The 21,815-nt window shown below is 40.7% G+C and overlaps 1 protein-coding gene across 22 annotated transcripts in view; it reads right to left on the bottom strand.

The window, feature by feature from the left end:
- Crem (cAMP responsive element modulator) overlaps window positions 1–21,815 on the bottom strand; it is an 80,330-nt gene that overhangs the window by 47,412 nt on the left and 11,103 nt on the right. For 17 of the 22 annotated variants that reach the window (XM_027405378.2, XM_027405380.2, XM_027405390.2 and 14 more), the window contains one exon: window positions 10,494–10,611. The exons of the other annotated variants lie outside the window; for them this stretch is intronic. In XM_027405378.2, coding sequence (XP_027261179.1) covers window positions 10,494–10,611 — 118 coding nt within the window. The remainder of the gene's footprint in view (window positions 1–10,493; window positions 10,612–21,815) is intronic. 22 annotated transcript variants of the gene reach the window in all.

The raw sequence follows: 21,815 nt of genomic DNA, 5'->3' as shown, positions 1-21,815 counted from the left end.
TTTAACTCTAAATTATAATCCTCAAATTTAATTTAATTGTGCTATCAGGATCCACTGAAAATAATCAGCCACTTTGGACACATAACAGTATTTAACTACCTTTCAGCTTGACATATATATCTGTGTTATAATAGTAAATATTCAGGCATGAATAGCTTTAGATACTACAAGACTCTAAATGATGCTGGGCATTGGTGGTGCACGCCTTTAATCCCAGCTCTCGGGAGGCAGAGGCAGGTGGATCTCTGTGAGTTCGAGACCAGCTTGGTCTACAAGAGCTAGTTCCAGGACAGCCTCCAAAGCCACAGAGAAACCCTGTCTCGAAAAACAAAACAAAACAAAAAAAAAGAAATCTAAATGATTAATCCTGCTCATAAGATTTTAGCTAAGGATAGTATAATTCTTCAAACTATCAAGATTCATGCAAAGCACAGAGGATGCTTATTAATTAACCAGAACAACTCAGGAATTACCTCACATTACTTTTTCATTTCTTCACATTTCTAGATATGAAAGATAAAAGTTATAGTTTATTTTATCTTTTGAGATGAGGGCTTGCTACATAGCCTAGGCTAGTCTGGAAGTTTTGATCCTCCTGTCTCAGCCTCCCAAGTGCTACCATGAGCTGGGATTGGTGTGTGCTACCACATCAGACTCCATGGTTTTGTTTTTTCAGAATCCACTGAGACATTTTATTTGTATGTGTTTTATTTAGGGTTTTTATTGCTGTGAAAAGACACCATAACCAAGGCAACTCTTATAAAGAAAACATTTAATTGGGGTGGCTCACTTACAGTTTCAGGGGTTCAGTCCATTATCATCATGACAGGGAGCATGGCAGCATGAAGGCAGATGTGGTGCTGGCAACAAGAAGTTGAATGACTGCAACACTGATTGAAGCTTAAGAGACCTCAAAACTGGCCCCACAGTGATACACTTCCTCCAACAAGACCATATCTATTCCAACAAGGCCACACCTCCTAATAGTGCCACTCCCTTTGGGGGGCATTTTTTTTTCCAACCACCATAGTATGGATGTTTTATGCCCCTAAAAATCAATTCCATAATTTCCCCACATATGTATTTTTGTCTTGCTTTTTCATGGTTCAAATTGCCAGCTGAGGTTATCGCACAATAAAAACAAGCTGATCAGATGGGGGTGGTTTATTCTGCCATTTTTTTCAACTCTTAGAGTGGCACATCAAGTCTGGAGCTAATCACTACATTGTTTAACCTGCCTGGGAGATTCATAATGATGCAGCTCTAATCACTGGTGATACCAAATTTGCCAATGTAGCCATGCTTCATGATCACATTTAGAAACCAATCACTTGCTTTGGAGCAAACCCTAGCAAGGAAGCTGCTGCTGAGAACAGCCAGGACATTTACACACACGGCTATTGCAGCACAGAAAGATGGCAGAAAGGGCTCCGTGGTTTACTTGTGATCAAATACTTTTTTTTCTTTTCTTTTCTTTTTTTTTGTTTTGTTTTGTTTTTCAAGACAGGGTTTCTCTGTATTGCCTTGAAGCCTGTCCTGGAACTCGGTCTGTAGACCAGGCTGGCCTCAAACTCATAGAGATCTGCCTGCCTCCCTCTCCAGAGTTCTGGGATTAAAGGTGTGCACCACCACTGCCCAGGTTTTTTTTGTTTGTTGTTCTTGTTGTTTTGGTTGTGATCAAATACTTCATACAGAAAATAAGACAGAAAAATCCGTAACATTGCTATCTAGATTTTTAAAATACCCAGTATTTGATATTTGTTATTTCAAAACAATCATTATAAACCATCAAGGAATCTCCAGTTCCTTGATTCAGACATTTCCTAAGCCTCTATCCTCCTTAACCTTCTCATTACTCCATTTTAAGGAATCTGTAATTTCAGTTTCCCTCTCCTTTCTACTTATTCTCTAAACCTACTAAAAACCTAGTTTCTGGGCCACTGAGATGGCTCAGCAGGTAAAGGTGCCTGTTGCCAAGTCAAACAACTGGACTTTGATTCCTGAAAGGAAAAAGCTAACTTCTTCAGTTGTCATCTAACCTCCACATGGGTGCCGTGGTGCTCAAGTGGACATGTGCACATGCCCATGTATGTATGTATGTATGTATGTATGTATGTATGTATGTATGTATGTATGTATGTATCACCATAATACATATGCATATATGCATATAAATATTGTGTGAGTGTGTGATGAAATTAACAATGATATAAAATACTAGTTTCTGCCCACTGGATTAAATCCCCAAACTGCAATAATTCACAAGTGCTTTGGGGCAGCTTAGTGGTGACTTATTTAGCAATTGGTGACTGAGGCTTACACAGATGGAGTTCGCCCAACCTTAAAATTCCTTAGAACTGCACATTTATTAACAACTTAAAATGAAGGGACCTGGTGTGCTGACGGTGCTGGGCCAGATGTCTCTGAGGAAATGACATAAGCAGAAGTTATTGAGTCAGTACCTAAAGGGAAGAGAGCAGAGGCAAAAGGAAGGTTTGATTTCAACTGTGACTTCAGCAAGAAATGGTAGAATTTGAGATCAGGAATTGTAGTTTTGAAACAAAACAAAACAGAAACACCCCAAGTGGAAAAAAACATGCTTTGCATTCTATTCTCACAAACAAAATAACAAAGAATATGCTCAAAATGTCAAAATAATTATATATCTGGATGTTAAGATACAGACAGTTTTATGTTATTCTTTTTTTCATTTGCTTACTAAATTACTGTTTATTTACTATTATCACTTATTTGTATGTGTTTGTGGGGGTATTACAGTGCCATATGGAAGGAGATTAAAAGGACAATTTTTGGAAATTGATTTTCTCCTTCCACTATGTGGTTCATAGGAATCAAACTCAGGTCAACAGGCTTGGTAACAAGTACCATTATCTGCTAAGTCAACTTTCTAGTCCCATAACTGCCAACACACACACACACACACACACACACACACACACACACACACACACACACACACCACACACACACACACACACACACACACAAATATTTTATTTAAGATTTTGGGGAACTGGAGATAGCTCAGAAATTCAGAGTGTTTGCTGCTCTTGCAGAGGACACAAGTTTGGTTCCCAGTACCCACACTGGGCAGCTCACAATTGTCTGTAACTCCAGTTCCAGGGGACCCAATAATTTCTTCTGGCCTCCATTGGGACTTGCAGACACATGTCTATATGCATGTGTGCACACACAGACCCACACACACTTTTTAATTCTAAAAATTGTAGTAGTTCTTGTAACCCACATCACCATGGCTCCACCAGAATCCTAATAATGGCCTGCATATCAGCTCACTGACTTTCAACCCCATCTCCATGGAGATACTAGTATTCTAAACACAGTGAGCATCTAAAAATATTTCAAGCCTATTTAAAGTACAGGATACTTTTAACGTCTCAACCATGTACAACCTTCTGCTTACTTTTACTAGTTCTACTTCCCAGACTAGACAGCAGACTCCCCAAAAATGTTGCTTACCTATAGTTTCCCAAAGGCTGACTTTGTGCTTCTGCACACATTCATTCTCCACCCAGAATTCACTTCCCTCTTTCCACACCCACCTCAAAAAAATACTAGCCCTTGTATCTACCTCAAATGAAAAATCACATAAACAGCACCTAGTCAGCTAACTACGCCCTCTGCTATATGCCTTTATTCTTTTTGCATTATGTACAACATTTAACACCATATCATGTGTACTGGAATTACTGAGATACCTATAAACCTCATTGCTCAAGATGGTTTGGAGATATGGCTCAGCGGTTAAGGGCACTGCCTGCTCTTCCAAAGGTCCTGAGTCAATTCCCAGCACCCACCTGGTGGCTCACAAACATCTGTAATGATATCTGGTGCCCTCTTCTGGCCTGCAGTTATACATACAGGCAGAACACCGTACACATAATAAATAAATCTTAAAAAAAAAAAAAAATGTTCCCCATAGGCTCATATATTTGAACCCTCAGAAGGCACTATTTGGGTAGGTTTATGAGGTGGCCTTGTTGTAGGAAGTACATATCTAAAGGCAGGCTCTGGGACGTTAAAGACTTCTGCCATGCCCTGTTCATTCTCTCTGCTTTGTACTTTGTTCAAAGTGTGAACTCTCAACATCTTGCTCCAGTCACCACTCCTGCAGCTTGCTACCATTCCTCCACTTTGCCATCATGGATACCTATCCCTCTGGAATCATAAGCCCAAAACAAACTCTTTCTTCCTTAAGTTGCCTTGGTCATGGTGTTTTAACACAGCAACAGAAAAGTGACCAATATACCACTCCAAAGCTTTATTTAAAGCCAGAAGCTACAACTTTTTGTGCCTAGAACTACCCCCAACATTCAGTAGGCATTCTTTTAAACATTTATTTTGTTAATTTTCTTAAGTATTTAAGTATTTGATAAACCAATAAATTCATAAATGCATTTGTTTTATTATCTACTTATATAGGTATCTCAAAGCTGATCAATGGCATTAACTGTTATTAGCACTCTCTGAATGAAACCATTTCTTTTGGTTTTTTTTGTTTTGTTTTGTTGGTTTTGAGTTTTTGAGACAGGGTTTCTCTGTGGCTTTGGAGGCTGTCCTGGAACTTGCTCTGTAGACCAGGCTGGTCTCAAACTCACAGAGATCCACCTGCCTCTGCCTCCCGAGTGCTGGGATTAAAGGTGTGCACCACCATCGCCCAGCTGAATAAAACCATTTCAAAGTTTCAGACCTAACTAAAGTCAGATGTGGTAGCCCATGCTTGGAATCCTAATACTTGGGGGATTAAGGCAGAAGCGTTACATTGAGTATGAAGCCAGCCTGCATTAACTACATTCTTAGTTGTAGGTCAGCTTGGGATACAGAATGAGATTTCTAGTAGAGGTAACAATGCCTTACTAGACATCATATACTACCAAATAAAAACCCCTGTGGTAGGTTGAATAAGAATGGCCGCCAAGCCAGGCGTTGGTGGCCCACGTCTTTAATCCCAGCACTCGGAAGGCAGAGGCAGGCGGATCTCTGTGAGTTCGAGGGCAGCCTGGTCTACAGAGTGAGTGCCAGGATAGGCTCCAAAGTTACACAGAGAAACCCTGTCTCAAAAAACCAAAATAATAATATACAATATAATAATAATATAATATGTAATATAATAATATAATAAGAAGAAAGAAAGAAAGAAAGAAAGAAAGAAAGAAAGAAAGAAAGAAAGGAAGGAAGGCCTCCATAGACTCATATACTTGAAGGTTTGATTCCCAGTTGGTGGACTGTTTAGAAAGGTATCAGAACATGGTCTATGAATAAAGCTGTGGGAGGGGATTTCTGAGACCTTGTGACAAAACTCCAAGGAAACAAATCAAAAGTATTGTAATCTCTGTTCCTCCATAACATGGGTTGTTCTTGGAATGTGCTTTTGTGACCCTCCAAGGTGTAATAAGTAGGAGTGAGTTCACTTCAGATTATTCATTACAACAGTCTATTATTGGTTCATATGCCTTATGAAACAACATGTTTTTGCCACATGCAGCTTGTCCTTGTGATTGTTTACTTTACTCAGGTGACTCTTCTTAACTGTCAGAATATAAATTATCTGATGCTCTGAATAAAGTTGGCTATTGCATGAGACTTTAATCTGCCTCATTTTTAGGCCCCGCCCTCCCAGGTTCACTCTGCCAAGCAGAGCAGTAAACAAGTGGCGCCATGAATCAGGTACCTGAAGTCAGCTAAAAGAGTGAGGACCCTCAGAAAAGGAGGTGAGCGAGCATAACAGTGCAGAAACCAGGGAAAGCTTTGCCTTACATCAAGATTGTACATCATTTCTTAAAGAAATGAGGAGCAGCCAAACGGTGGTGGCATACCTTTAATCCCAGGACTCAGGAGGCAGAAGCAGGTGGATGGATCTCTTTGAGTCCAAGACCAGCCTATTCTACAGAGCAAATTCCAAGACAGCCTCCAAAACTACAGAGAAACTCTTTCTCGAATGAGAAAAAACAAAACAAAACAAAACAAAACAGAGGAGCACAAGTATCAAAATCACAACTATTTGAGAACTTGCAAGTTGTTTATGATTAAAATCCCTGATTTCCAGAAGGAACTTCAGATGAAGAATTATGGGACAGAGTCTGAAAGCATATCAAAGAGGTAACAATAGCAAGGGGGAAAAATCTGTTCAATTTTGGGTCACTCTGGACATTAATCTGGACTGTTATCAAAACACTTAAGGAAGATAAGGAGGATATTAATCATGAGGAAGAGATGGCTAATTCCTTGAATGAATATAAACTGAAGGATCAAACATTAAAATTGATAAAAGAAGCAAAAAGAGATTTTCCCCATTCAGGCTCGAAAGTAAAAATAGTGCTACCAACAACTATGCCAGGGAAGGTGATGGTTCCCTCAGCTCCCTTTCTAGAGCCTCCTTCAGGTATGTATTCTCCATTGCCTGAATATGACCCTGAAGCATGGGGTGAGGAATGTGATAATCTATCTAATCTTGAATTTACTCCACTTTTTAATAAGGCTTAGGAGAGCCTATGAAAAAGCTAACCTTACAACATAGGCAAGCTAGGGCACAGCAGGAAAATGGAATTTGTTTACCAATTCTTCTCCTGCCTCAGGAGTTGCGCTTGGTATTTTCAGTGCAATGTCAGCAAAATCAAAATGTTTACCTAATTATGCACTAGCCTATCTATATAAAACTCTAGAAGGAGAGGCAACATTGGACAGTACTTGCATATTAACTTGAGAGGCAAGAAAAGTACTACAGCTATTTGAATTCAGACTAAAAGAAGCATTTGTATATCATGTGGATCCTTTACTGCCTTTAAACTTAGTTATTTTCCCCATTAAATTGTCTCCTACAGGCATTACAGCACAAGAGTATAAACATTTGGAATGGATTTATTTACACCAGAAGAGCCTTAAAATACAAATCTCTTACCTTACTCTTCTTGCTCAACTAGTAAATCAGGGGAGGAACTGATGTCGACAATTATATGGATTTGATCCTTGCTATATTATCTTACCCTTAACTAACAATCAGTTTTCAAGAGGGTTGAAGAACTCTATGCATTTTCAAATTTCATTTGCAGATTACTGTGGAAGGATAAAAAAATCAATATCCAGCTGGCAAACTATGGGGTTTTCTTGTATGAACTGAATTTGTGATCACAAAAATTGTTCAACCATCTCCCATTCCATAGGCAGATACTTATTTTATTGATGGCTCATCTAATGGTATAGGAGGAATTTATGGCCCAGATATTCAGCAATCTATTAATATTTCCTTTTCATGATCCAACAGGTAAAACTGGCTTATCTGATTTATCTATTATGGTTAATTCATAAATCCTTAAATATAGTTTCAGATTCTGCTTATGTTGTAGGATTATTTCCAGCAATAGACTCATGGTTTTACTGCAGAATGGAAATAAGCAAGCTGATGCATTAACTTGCACTATTTTTACTTCTCTAGAAGAAAATTGGGAAGGGGTGTGTGCATTGTCATTGCAGATGGATCCACTGAATGATTATTGCACTCTGCAGCTCCTCTGGCCCCAGGCAATCAAGTCAGAGAGACAGCAGAAATCACTAAAAAGAAAGCAAACCTCCAACTGAAGGGCAAAGGGAAATATGGACAATATCATCAGAAATCAAGTCTGTTAATATCAAGGCCCTGTGCACCAAGGTAGTTTATGTTTAGTCATTCTATTTTACAAAGGTCAGATCTGAGTAAGTAGTGCCAATGTCAGAACACAACTATTCTTTTCCTCTTAGAATGGAGATTCGAAAGCAAACACTGAGCTGAACTAGAATCCAGTTGTAGAGAGGGAGGAGTGATGAGCAAAGGGGCCAAGACCATGCTGGGGAAACCCACAGAAACATCTGACCTGAGCAAGTGGGAGCTCGCAGATCCCAATCTGACAGCTGGGGAACAGCATAGGACCAAACCAGGCCCCTTGAACGTGGTTGTCAGTTGGGAGGCCTGGGCAGTCTATGGGGCCTCTGACAGTAGAACCAGTATATATCCCTAGTGCACAAATGGACTTTGGGAATCTATTCCCTATGGAAGGATACCTCTCAGCGTAGATACATAGGGGAGGACCTAGGTCTTGCCCCAAATTATGTGACAGACTTTGATGATTCCCCATGGAAGGTCTCAACCTCCCTGGAGTGTGGATAAGAGGTTGGGCAGGACATAGGAAGACAGGAAGGAGAGGGAACTGGAATCAGTATGTAAAATAAATTGTTTTTAATTTAAATAAAAATTTATTAAAAATTAATCACTATCTGCATAGGACATTATAAAATTTGTATTCCTATTAGAAGGCATATGTTCTTATGTCTTACCAGATACCAGAAATACCGTTATATGGGTCTCTTTTCAAGCTATTCTTTAGATTTTCTGATCAATATAATAATGTAACTGGGCATAGTTTGGATCTGTTTTCGGTGGCACAGTATTGTACACATGCTTTCACAGTTCAAACATTATAATTTAATTGCTTATAGGATATTCATACATCAAATGACAATTAAAATCTACTACATCTCAAATCAAAACCACCTGCTATTAAAAAAGGGGAAGATATCAAAACACAGTCCTTCAAGAAACCTGTGGGGGGAGATATCTGAGACCTCCATAACATGGGTTGTTCTAGGAATGTGCTTTGTGACCCTCCAAGGTGTAATAAGTAGGAGTGAGTTCACTTCAGATTATTCATTACAACGGTCTATTATTGGTTCATATGCCTTATGAAACAACATGTTTTTGCCACATGCAGCTTGTCCTTGTGATTGTATACTTTACTCAGGTGACTCTTCTTAACTGTCAGAATATAAATTATCTGATGCTCTGAATAAAGTTGGCTATTGCATGAGACTTTAATCTGCCTCATTTTTAGGCCCCGCCCTCCCAGGTTCACTCTGCCAACTAGAGAGCAGTAAACAGGAAAGATTAGGAGGTGTGGCCTTATTGGAAGAGGTGTATCACTAGGAGTGGACCTTTAGGTTTCAGAAGCTCATACCAGGCCAAACTTGCTCTCTGTCTGCTGCCTACAGATCAGGATATAAAACGCTCAGCTACAGCTTCAACACAACTCATCTCTTTGAAGTTGTTGGCCAGTACGGTACAATAGACCCCCACATATTACAGGGTACTATTGCTAATGTTATTGGCTACCCTCTGAATCTTGACAGTAAGACTCTATTGCTAAAAATACCACATACCAGAGTCATAGAACATGCAGATAATAAATAGCCTAGTAGTGACCTGAAAGCTTTATCCCTACTGGCTAGCTTCCATAATGCAGCAAGGTGCTGTTCACTCTACTAGAGGAGAAAATAATCATCAATCTTACCCATTTGTGAACCATGCAAGCTATAATAAGACATGTCTACTGGTGTTAATAGTGGCATGAACATTATGGAATCAACCAACCACTTTCTGGTTAGATTTAAGGCCTGCTGGATAAGATGAAAACCATACCTAGCACCTTTGTCAGGCCAAGAGCCCATGGCTAGACAGGTCATAGTACATAGGGATGAACCTACTACCATTATGTTGTCAAATGAACATGGTATTAAGCTGACTTCTAATGACTTATCATTATAGTCATAGATTAATGCATCTCTCAACCCTGATCAGAGAAGCTTCTATTTGCAATAGATGGAAACTAACGTAGAGACCCACAACTGGTCAAGGTACAGAGGATGAGACTTTTATCTCAGCACTTGGGAGGCAGATACAAGTGGATGTCTGTGGGTTCAAGGTCAGCCAGGTCTACATGGTGGGTTCCAGGCCAGCCTGGACTACACAGTGAGATCCTGTTTCAAAAAGAAAAAGAAATTAATTATAAAAAGAGGATACAATGTTGGGAAGTGATGGAAGGGGCATGCAACTGGAGGAGTTGGAAGAGGGATGAATATGAGCAAATTATGGTGTACAAAATTCTCAAAGAACTAATAAAAAATTCAAAAACCTAACTGATAGGAAAATAAACATCAAACTAAATACATAATGGACAAATAGAAATTTTCCACCAGCTTTATAACTATGATATTAGAACTGTATACATTTCGGATTAGCAAAACAATCAAGTAATAACTTGGAGTTTATATGCTACAAAGGAGTCTTTCTCTTTCCTTTCCATATTGCTGGGAGCAGTATGGGTCAGGGTACTACCAAGCACATGTTACAATACAAAAATATATTCTTATAAAAATCAAATAGGCTGGGCGTTGGTGGCGCAAATGCACTCGGAGGCAGAGGCAGGCGGATCTCTGTGAGTTCGAGACCAGCCTGGTCTACAAGAGCTAGTTCCAGGACAGTCTCCAAAGCCACAGAGAAACCCTGTCTCGAAAAAACATAAATAAATAAATAAATAAATAAATAAATATAAAATATCAAATAAATATGGAGTGTTTAAGTGAAAAAAATCTTCACAAAATTCTCATTTCTACTTAACTTTCATCAGTGCCTGCCTATGGCCTACCTGAGCTAGAGTAGGAACAGAAATTTGACCAGTCTGCATATGAGCAGAGCTATGTTCTGCTACAGAATGTGTTACACTTCGATCCTGCTGTGATTCAACTGTTTCCATGGTCATATGCCTAAAAAACAAAAAGAAGAACACATTAAGGCAATAACTGAAGGATCTAGAAACACTGACTACTGCTTTTACCTAGCTTCCTAATATTCACTTTTTTGTTGTTTGGTTTTTTGTTTTTTTTGTTTGCTTGTTTGTTTGAGATTCCATCTTATGAGAGACCAAAAATTAAAATTAATAAAAGTTTAAAAACTTAGGCCCTGAAAAAGGGAGGTCTAATGGAAACAGAAAATTTAACTCCTTAAATCAGGAGTGCCATGGCTGGCGCCTGATCCCCTGCTCTCAGAGAAGGGGAGGTAACTGTCCACCACTCCTGTTAACATTCCTTTGCTAACTGCTGGTCATAAAGATCCCCCAGCCCAAGGGATAACTGATAGACCCTGTGACCCTATAACCCTACAAGCCCATGTCCTGTCTTATCTCAGTCAAATGTATCTCCCTTAAAATGTATAGTTACTGACTAACTCTGTACTTTGTATGACCTTAAGTAACCATGGAAACTCTGTAATTTGTGGCCTTCAACCTAATGGTCTGCCCCTTTAAAAGCTTCTCTTTTTGGTTGGTTGGCATCTCATTTTCCACCATGCAGTGAGATCCTAGCTGGCCAGCTTGAAATAAAAAGAAACCTTTTGCTTTTGCATCAGAGTGTCGACTCCTCCGGTTAGTCTCTGGGCTCCCAGAACCTGGCACAACACTTATACCAATCAGAATTGCTATGATCAAAACACAAGCATGAGACCTCCCAGAGCAGGATTAGGATATTTTTAAGAGAGGTCACTGAAAAGCCTGCACTCCATGCAGACCCTATTATTTGGAAAAATGATGAACCTGTTTGGATAGATCAATGGACTCTATAAGAAGAAAAAATACAAGCTTCTCAACAGTTAGTGCAGGAACACCTGGACAGAGGTCATATTATGCCTTCTAATTCCCCCTGCAATTCTCCTATTTTCATGATTAAAAAAAAAAAAATCTAGTCGGGCAGTGGTGGTGCATTAATGCCAGCACTCAGGAGGCAGAGGCAGAGGCAGATCTCTGTGAGTTTGAGACCAGTCTGGTCTACAAGAGCTATTTTCAGGACAGTCTCCAAAGCCACAGAGAAACTCTGTCTCAGAAAAAGAAAAAAAAAATATCTGGAAAGTGGAGATTAATACAAGATTTGAAAAAAGTTAATGAGACCATGCAACTAAGGAGAGCTTTACAGCCAGGATTGCCTATTCCTGCAACCATACCTATGGGAAGCTGTCTTTGGGGGGCTGTAGTCGGAGCCAGCCCACAGTCCATATCTGAGAGGGGGAAAGTGGATGAAAGAAAGGCTACCTAAAGGAGTTAAGGGACAGAGACAGAAACACAGAATAACTATTGGGAGGGCCATTCAATCCATACTGAAAGCCCACTTAGTTTATTGTTACACCATCTTATATATTCAACCAACAATGGGAACAAAATGGCAGAAGACTTCTATTATCATGTATAAGCAGGAAAGAGACTTATTTCCCTTAATCCTCCAGGTATTTGGTAGCCTTTAGAGTTGAGAGTAAACACACCTGGACTCAAGTGTATTGTTATTTATATAGAGACATTCACTACCAAGGCCAAAACATCCTGTAGCAGCCAAACTAATGTCTTAAGGACATAAGGACATTTTTGAACTCTCTGACCTTTAGTCAAAATGAAATAGACTCGATGGGTGTTGGTGGCTCACCCCTTTAATCCCAGCACTGGGGAGGCAGAGGCAGGCAGATCTCTGTGAGTTTGAGGTCAGCCTGGTCTACAGAGTGAGTTCCAGGACAACCTCCAAAGCAATACAGAGAAACCCTGTCTCGGTGTGGGGGGTGGGGGGAAGAGAGAGAAAGAAAGAAAAGGAACAAAAAGTAAAGAAAAGAAATGGACTCCTATTCATGGGTCCTGACACATACCAATGTAAGACCCCAGGAAACTCAGGCCTCCAGAATCTTTTCCCAGGACCACCCCAATCAACATAAGGAGGTGGAAACTTGATGCAAACAGCAAGAGGCTTTAATGAAAGGTGGACGTTTGTACAAACGGCTCTCTCAGCATGCAGGCTAGAGAGCAGCCCCAGGCGTTTTTAAAGGCAAAACCACAAGCTTGGGTAGGGGCTTGACTCTTTGTTCATTGAGTAGTGACCAAAGTCATGGGTTCCTAGGAGGCCCTTTGTCTTGAGGAGAGGACTGGGAATCAGATGGCCTCCTGACCCACCAGTTGTAAAACCTGCAGACCTCAGGATATGCTTATCTTGCCTGAGCAAATGGTAGCTATCTCTTTGTTTCATGGGGACCCTTAATTGTTAATTATTGACACATTGGCCAGTGGGGCAATCTGTTTCCTCCATGAGCCCCTCGGGGAGGGTGGCCATCTGGGAATTCTTGGTACCCAGTTATCTTATGGCCTTGTAAGCTGGTAAATTCCAGGCACTAAGTCATAGTAGTGGCCTTAGTTTCTGGATTAGGCTGCCCTACATTCAGTTTGGAGAGTTTCCTTATCTGGGCTATATTTCTTTGCTAATTTTTAAGTCTTTCACCAAAAGGTATCCAGAAGATTATTTTAGATTTAAAGGATTGTTTTTATACTGTTAGACCCCCGAAAACTCAAGTATCCGGGGTCTCAGGCCAGGTTCGCGGTCACCCCAATCACCAGGCAGATTCGAGAGCTTGCTGCAAACTGCACGAGGCTTTATTGTAATTTAACGAACTAACCCCATGTTAGCTCGGGTCTTTCACCCACCCGCCATGGCAGACGGCTAGAAAAAGACGGCTCCTTGGGTCTCCCAAAAGATCTTATAGGGCAGCGTAAGGGGAGTGTCTAGGGGTACGCACAGGCTCACGATTGGTGTGCCTCCAGGCTTGGAGGGCTTGCCCTGTGTTGATTGGTCAACTGGTTGTTATGGCTCATAGGCCCTCCCAGGGTGGTTGCTATGCTCTCTACGTCATTGTCGTGCGCTTGTCCGTAAAGCACACCCAGGGTCGTAAAGCATAGCGCCACCAGCTAACTTCTGATTGGTTCCTTGTCACAAGACAGGCATCTGACCTTTTAGTGACTAAGGTTCCTTGTCACGAGACAGGCATCTGACCTCTAAGTGACCAAGGCAGGTTTATGGCAAGCACGTGTTCGGCTGTTATGGCTGCCAAAAGGGAAGCCGGTTCCTTCAATACCATCCCTTTGGCTCCCCAAGATTGTCATAGATTTACATTTAGTGTTCTATCAGTTAATTTCAAGGATCCCATTAGGAGATATCAGTGGAAGTTCTTGCCCCATGGCATGGTTAATAGTGCAACACTGTGCCTGAAGTTTGTAGCTCAAGCTTTACAAAATATTAGAGAACAATTTCTGCAGGTTTATATTATTCATTATTTAGATATTTTACTTGCCCATAAAAATGAAAAAGTTTTGCTTGCAACATATGGACAGCTGCAGCAAAATCTTGACAAAGCAGGGTTAACAATTGCCCCTGAAAAGCTATAAAGACAACCACCTTTTCAGTATTTGGGACATATGTTATATTCTAACGAAATTAAGCCTCGAAAATTGGAAATTAGGAAAGGTAGCTTACAATCTTTGAGTGACTTTCAAAGACTATTGGGAGATATTCAATGGCTACAACCCTATTTAAAACTGTCTACAGGGGATCTTGACCTCCTCGATGAGATTCTTAAGGGCAGTTGTGATCCTAGTTCACCTAAACAGCTGCTAGGCAAATGCTAACTCAGATGGAGCATACAATTGACTTGCCCATGGAGCTTTGAAAACACAACTTCAAAAAATAAGTAAAGGGGAGTTGTATACCAGTCTCCACATATTGCATTAAATCATGCACTCTTCATTTAAAATTTTCTGAATGTGGATGTTCATGAGCAATCTGGCACTTGTAGATTCTGGCATGATGGGACTCAAGCAACTTTTTCTCAAGCCAAATAAATGGAAAGATCCTTACACTGGATTATGGAAAGGACCAATCCTGTTTTAATATGGGTTGAGGCTGAAGAGACTAGCTCCCCATTTTGGCAGCCATATCAGCCTAGCATGTGCTTGCCTGACCTTGCCTTGGTCACTAGGAGGTCAGATGCCTGCCTCGTAGCAAGGAACCAATTAGAAGTTAGCTGGAAGTGCTGTGCTTTTTGGCTCTGGGTGTGCTTTACGGACAAGTGCACAGCAATGACGAGCAGAGCATAGCAACCACCCTGGGAGGGCCTATGGGCCATAACAACCAGTTGACCAATCAACACAGGGCAAGCCCTCCAAGCCTGGAGGCACACCAATCCTGAGCCTGTGCGTAACCCTAGACACTCCCCTTATTCTTCCCTATAAGATCTCTATGCCATGGCTTCTCGGCGTCTTCCCCCCACCCCACCATGCTTTTGCATCAAAATGGGCCTCTTGGTGATTTGGGGATTCAGAATTTGGGCACAACAAGGCCATATTTGTTTTCTCTTGAAGGAAGAAATCAAGACTTGTGGGCTGCCTAAACATCTGATGAGGTATATCAAGCAGAGGAATGCCATACCTGATGACATCATACATAGCTAATAAAGGCCCCCAGACAACTTTGAGTGAGATCTGCTGAAACTGTGTTCCTGACCCTCTGATGCCATCATTCTATAGTCTGAGAAGGGAAAGAGACTACTGTTGGTGATTTCCAGTTTCTCAACAAACCTGCTACACCAACTTCCCAGACCTCTGTGAGTTTTAATTATCATGAATCTGGCCAAGGACTACAAGTTTATCCACACTGTATCTTGGGACATAGAACTCACTTTTGCCAGTCAAAACTGATTTCTGTGTTGCCTCAGAGACTTCCCCTTTGGGGAAAAAGGACTCATTAGAATAATTGAACACTATTATATAGATGATATTTGTCTTGTGGCAAAAGCACTGGCATTAATTAAATTTAGAAGGGAGAATTGTCAGGGTCCATAAAAATGGTTTCACTTCATTTTGACTTAAAGTCAGAGAGTTCAAAACTATCCTTACTCTTCCAAGGCTAAAATCATAAGGCAAGGCTACTATAGGATGTTTGACCTTAGGCGTGGATCTCTAAATCTAAATAACAAGAGACTTGGTCTAAGATGTGGTTAATCTTAACCCTCAAGGTCAGATAATGAGAGATTTAGTCTACTGAATGTTTGGAAAATTATAGAAATAAGTCTATTTGTTCCTTGTATCTTGGTAAGAAGTCTCTTGCCTTTTCCCCCTTTTTGGTTTGGCTATATTAGAATGTTAAAGAATAAACTTGAAGGCCGGGCATTGGTGGTGCACGCCTTTAATCGCAGCACTCAGGGGGCAGAGGAAGGCGGATCGAGACCAGCTTGTAGGTCTACAAGAGCTAGTTTCAGGACAGCCTCCAAAGCCACAGAGAAACCCTATCTCGAAAAACCAAAAGAAAGAAGGAAAGAAAGAAAAAAGAATAAATTTGAGGCTCTCAGTATTCACTGGATTACCCTTCTGACTCTATTCTGTATTTCTATCTTTTCCTTAGTATCTTTACCTGGTGTTTCCTCAATCCACACTCCCCCTCTCAGGTATGAACTGGGAAAGTCAGCTAGATCCGACAAAAGCCCCCCAAGATGGGTTCTCACAGATGACCCCTCAATGTGGGGCACAAACAAAAGGCTACTACACACTGGCTACTGCTTTTACCTCAGTTTCTGATATTCACTTCTGGCAGTCATCCATGCTATCATTTTGTTGTTGTTGTTTTGTTGTTGTTTTGTTTTTTGGGGTTTTGTTTTTGTTTTCTGAGATTCCATCTTATACCTATCAGAATGGCTGTGGTCAAAAACACAAGTGACAACTCATGCTGGAGAGGACTGGAGCAAGGGGAACACTCCTCTACTGCTGGTGGGAGTGCAAACTTGTACAGCCTCTATAGAGTTCAATATGGTGGTTCCTCAGAAAATTGGGAATTGACCTATCTCAAGACAAAAGACACACAAGGACACCTGCTCAACTATTTTCATACTGGCTTTATTCATAATAGCCAGAAAATGGAAATAACCTAGATGTCCTTCAACTGAAGAACTGATAAAGAAAATGTGGTATATTTACACAATGGAGTACTACTCAGCAGTTAGAAAAATGATATGAAATTTTCAGGCAAATGGATGGAACTAGAAAAAAATTATCCTGAGTAAGATAACCCAGACTCACAAAAACAAATGTGGTCTGTACTCACTTTTAAGTAGACATTAGCTGTTAAAAGAAAAAAAAATGATAATCATGCTACAATCCACAAACCCCAAAAGACTAACAAGGAAAGCTCTAGGGGAATGTATGGACCCCGTCCCTGGGAAGGGGAAATAAAAGATTTTCTGGGTGGACTGGGGGGCAGGTGAAGATGAGAACAGGACAGATCAAGTGGAGGAGAGAAGGATGGAGGGAGATAGTATGGGGAGACATGACTGGAACTGGGGGACATTTGAGAACAATGTGGAAACCCACTACAGCGGAAACTTCCTGGAACCTATGAGGGTGACCCTAGTGAGAACTCCTAGTAATGGAGGATATGGACCCTGAACCAGCCATCTTCTGTAACCAAGCAAGGTTTCCAGAGGTAGTACTGGAACACTAACCCAGCCTCAAAACTGTCAACCTTCAACCTGCCCTGCCTATAAAATGTGCTGGGGCAATGGTGGCTCAAAGCTTGTGGAAGTGGCCAATTAATGTCTGGTCTAACTTGAGACCAGCCACTGAGAGAGAGAGAACCCATGTCTGACACTGTCTAGATAGCCAGGAACTGGAAGCTTCATGGCTCAAAGACATAGAGTAAAACCAAATTCTACTGGCATTTAAAAAAAAGGCAATGAAATGATTCCTAATAATATTCTACTATACTCATACATCAGTGCCTAGCCCAATCATCATCAGAGAGGTTTCCTCTGTCAGCTGATGGGAACAGATGCAGAGACCCACAGTCAAACACATTGGGCAGAGTCTGGGGAATTCCACAGAAGAGAGGGAGAAAGGACTGTAAGAGCCAGAGGGGACAAAGACACCTGGAGAACATGGTTCATAGAATCAACCAAGCAGGGCTCATAGGGGCTCAGAAAGACTGGAGCAGTAATCACAGAGCCTGCACTGGTCTGTGCTAGGCCTCTCTGCATACATGCTGTGGTTGTTTAGCTCTGGGTTTTTGTGGGACTCCTGACAGTGGGAGTGTTTATCACTCTTTTGCCTGTTCCTGGGAGCCTTTTCCTTCTTCTGGGTTGTCTCATCCAGCCTTGATATGAGGGTTTGTGCCTAGTCTTTATTGCATCTTGTTATGCCATGTTCTGTGGTGATATGTAATTTATGATTTATTAAAGCTTGCCTGAGAATTCAGAAAGCAAAGCCAGCCTCAAGCTATAGAGATCAGGTGATACACACTTTAATCCCAGCAGCTATATAAACTAAACAGTAGTGTCACACACCTTTAATCCCAGGACTCAGAAGAAAGGCAGATGGATCTCTGAGTCCAAGATCACCCTGGGCTACCATAGAGTGAATCAGAGCTCACGTCTTTAATCCCAGGTTTGAGAGATATAAAAGGTAGAGTCATTCAATCTGAGAATTAGTCTCTAGCCACATTGAGAACATAGCAGTCTGAGTGAATCTGAGGAGCAGTAAAGTCGGGAACAGTTTGAGGATCACCCCTTTGGTCTGAGTTGAAGTAGAGTTGCTTTGCTTTTCTGATCTTCAGTTTAAAACTTGAAGCTCAATATCTGTTTCTGGGTCTTTTATTTTATGTGCAACAATGTTTTTGTTCAGATTCTTGGAAGGCCTGCTCTTTTCTGAAGGGAAATGGAGGAGCAATGGATCTGGAAGAATGGTGAGGAACTAGGTGGAGTGGAGGGAGGGAAGGATTTAATAAGGATGTATTATAAGAGAAGAATAAAAAGAAAAAGGGAAAAAACAAAATAGGTTCAGTAATAATAGTCTTAAAGCTCTGACGTTAATTTTCTGCTCAGTAAACACAAAAGATGCAAAGGGAGTACCGTAATGAATTTTATGGGAATTGGATGTTTAGTGACTGCTGCCAAGCCTGGGACCTCATGGTAGACTAAGAAACCCGACATAAGCAAATGGTCCTCTGACCTACACACATACACACACACACACACACACACACACACACACACACACACACACACTCAATAAATATAGTTTAAGACTTAAAACAATCATATAATTGTCTTCATGATTAGTAAGTGTTCTGTTTATTATGAATGAGCATTAGATGAAATATTAAAGGAAAAGTTCAGTATAAGTAACTCTCAGGACCTAATACACCTGTTTTATACAGTGATACGATGTAAAAGATTTCTCCTAGCCAGGCGTTGGTGGCACACGCCTTTAATCCCAGCACTCGGGAGGCAGAGGCAGGAGGATCTCTGACTTCGAGGCCAGCCTGGTCTCCAGAGCAAGTGCCAGGATAGGCTCCAAACCTACACAGAGAAACCCTGTCTCGAAACCCACCCCCCCAAAAAAAAAAAAAAGATTTCTTCCTTCCCCATTGTCGACACCGTGTATTACAATTATGTACCTGGCTCTGTTGACAGTAAGCAGTTTCTGAAAACAAGTCTCCCAGAAAAGTAGAATCAGTAAGAAATAAACACCTTCCCCATCTTCTGAGTAATTTATTTACTCATTCGTTCATCCGATTTGCAGTTCTAGGATGGGGAGCCCAGAGTTGCATGCATGCTAGGCAGTGCTCTACCACTGAGCCACATCTTCAGACCCTCAGTTATTAAGAGGAGAAAAACCATTTTTCAAGGAATAACTTATTTTTGTTACTTTTTACTTCTGAACTCACTTTAATAGTTTCTATATGCTATCTTCCTACAAGGTAAATCATATTACAAGAAGTCTTATTCTATTAAGAGAAACATATAAAAGCCAGATGTGGAAGTCTGAATAGTAGTGTCCCTCATGGACTCAACTATCTAAACACTTGATCCCTGGTTGGCAGAACTGTTAGGAGAAGTTATGAAATGTCTAGGAAGTAGAGCCTTGCCCCTCAGAGAGAGAGAGGGGAACTTTGAGAATACATACCCTCTATCCACTTTCAGTTTGCTCTCTGCTTCCTGGATGTGAATAAATATGTGATCTCTCAGGTTTCACGTCTACCTTCCTGCTGCTATGCCCATCCCCACACCCCAATTATGGACTCTAACCCTCTGGAATCTCAAGCCAAAATAAATTCTTTCTTCCCAAAGCAGTTTTTGGTTATTAACAAATATACCAGGCAAAGTAGCAACTGCCTCTAATTCACAGTAGGATCAAAAGTTCAAGAGCAGCCTCAACTACATAGTGAGTTTGAGGCAAACCTGGATAGACTGAAAGGGAGCCAATCTCAAAATACTGCCCTAATAAGAGAAAAATAAAATAACATAAAATACAGAAAAATAAAGCTAAATTAAAACAGTAATGTAGTTATCAGCTGTTTTTCCCAGATTAAGTTACCAGATTCTACAAATCCTTCATCTAGGTCTTTCATTTACTTTTTTTTTTTTTTTTTTTTCTTTGCTTTTTTTTTTTTTTTTTGCAGATTTTTTTATTTGAATTAGAAACAAGATTGTTTTACATGATAATCCCAGTTCCCTTCTCCCTCCCCTCCTCCCCTACCACCCTCCCAACTAAAACCCTACCTATCACATATCCTTTCTTCTCCCTCTGGATGGTGAGCCCTTCCATAGGGTGTCATCAGAGTCTATCGTATTCTTTGGGATAGGGCCTAGGCCCACGCCCGTGTGTCCTGGCTCAGAGAGTATTCCTCTATGTGGAATGGGCTCCCAAAGGCCATACCTATGCCAGGGATAAGTACTGATCTACTACAGGAGGTCCCATAGATTTCTGAGGTTTCCTTACTGAAACCTATGTTCCTGGGGTCTGGATCAGTCCCATGCTGGTATCCCAGCTATCAGTCTGGGGAGCAAGAGTTCCCCGATGTTCAGGTCAGCTGTTTCTGTGGGTGTCATCTTTGTAGATCTCCAGATGTTTCCCTAGTGCCTGATTTTTCTGTAAACCTAAAATGTCTCCCTCTATTATGGTATCTCCTTTCTTGTTATCTTCTATTCTTCCCCTGACTCAACTTTTCAATAGCCATTATCTGAATCCAAGCCTTCCACTCTCACATTTGTCTACTGCAGTTTATACTACAAGGACATTTTCATACTCAATATCTGATCATGACAATTTAAGAGTAATTATACTAAATAAAAACCTATAGTCTACTATGGAAAGTATCCTTCCTTTAATATTTCCAATATTTTATCTTCTTATTGTCTTCCATCACAGTATCTGCTGTGTGTGGACAGGGTTGGGAGTGGGGTGCTAGTTTTGAGATGGGATCTTACTATGTAGGCCAGGCAGGCCTTGAACTTGTGAATCCTAGGCTCCCCAGTGCTGGAATCACAGTCCTCCCATGAGGCCAAGGACAAGCAGTTTCTTAATTATGTGAAGTATGATACATATGAAATGCTTTGAGAACACAGGCAGACATCTGCTGAGGATGGGGCCACATGAACAGAATATTAAAGGTTATGTGAGCAAGATGAAGAATGGGAAAAAGGGAAAACATTTTAAATAAATGCTATCATGGGCACCCAGGAAACAATTCTTAAAAGTTAGGATCAAAGAAGAGAAAAGGAAGCACAGTCCAAAAATTCAAACTGAAAAATAAGACAGTTACAAAACTAAAGTTGACTAGTAAATTTGTAGTTTGGGGTCTTTCCCATTCATAAAAACAAATTAGATGGTGAACGGACTAAATTGCTCATGGTATATTTTTCATCTGTTCTAAAAAAATATAACTGGAGAAAAAAGAAACTCATTAATGCTTTTTTTTTCTTTTAAGATTAGATCTCAGCCGGGTGGTGGTGGCACACGCCTTTAATCCCAACACTCAGGAGGCAGAGGCAGGCGAATCTCTGAGAGTTGGAGAAAAGCCTGGTCTACAAGAGCTAGTTCCAGGACAGGTTCCAAAGCCACAGAGAAACCCTTTCTCAAAAAACAAACAACAAAAAGAAAACAAAAACAAAAATAAAACAAAACAAAAAAGATTAGATCTCAATCTTTCAAGTAGACCAAACTGGTCTCAAACTTGTTATATAGCCCAAGATGACCTGAAGTCTTCATTCTCCTCTCTATAGCGCTGGAATGCTGGGACTGTACCACCATGCCTACTTTATTTGCTGCTAAGGCTAGAAGCAGGGG

The sequence above is a fragment of the Cricetulus griseus genome, chromosome 3 (genome assembly GCF_003668045.3).
Source record: "Cricetulus griseus strain 17A/GY chromosome 3, alternate assembly CriGri-PICRH-1.0, whole genome shotgun sequence".
Taxonomy (NCBI): domain Eukaryota; kingdom Metazoa; phylum Chordata; class Mammalia; order Rodentia; family Cricetidae; genus Cricetulus; species Cricetulus griseus.
Note: the sequence above shows the minus strand (reverse complement) of the source record. Positions and strands in the feature narration are given on the sequence as shown.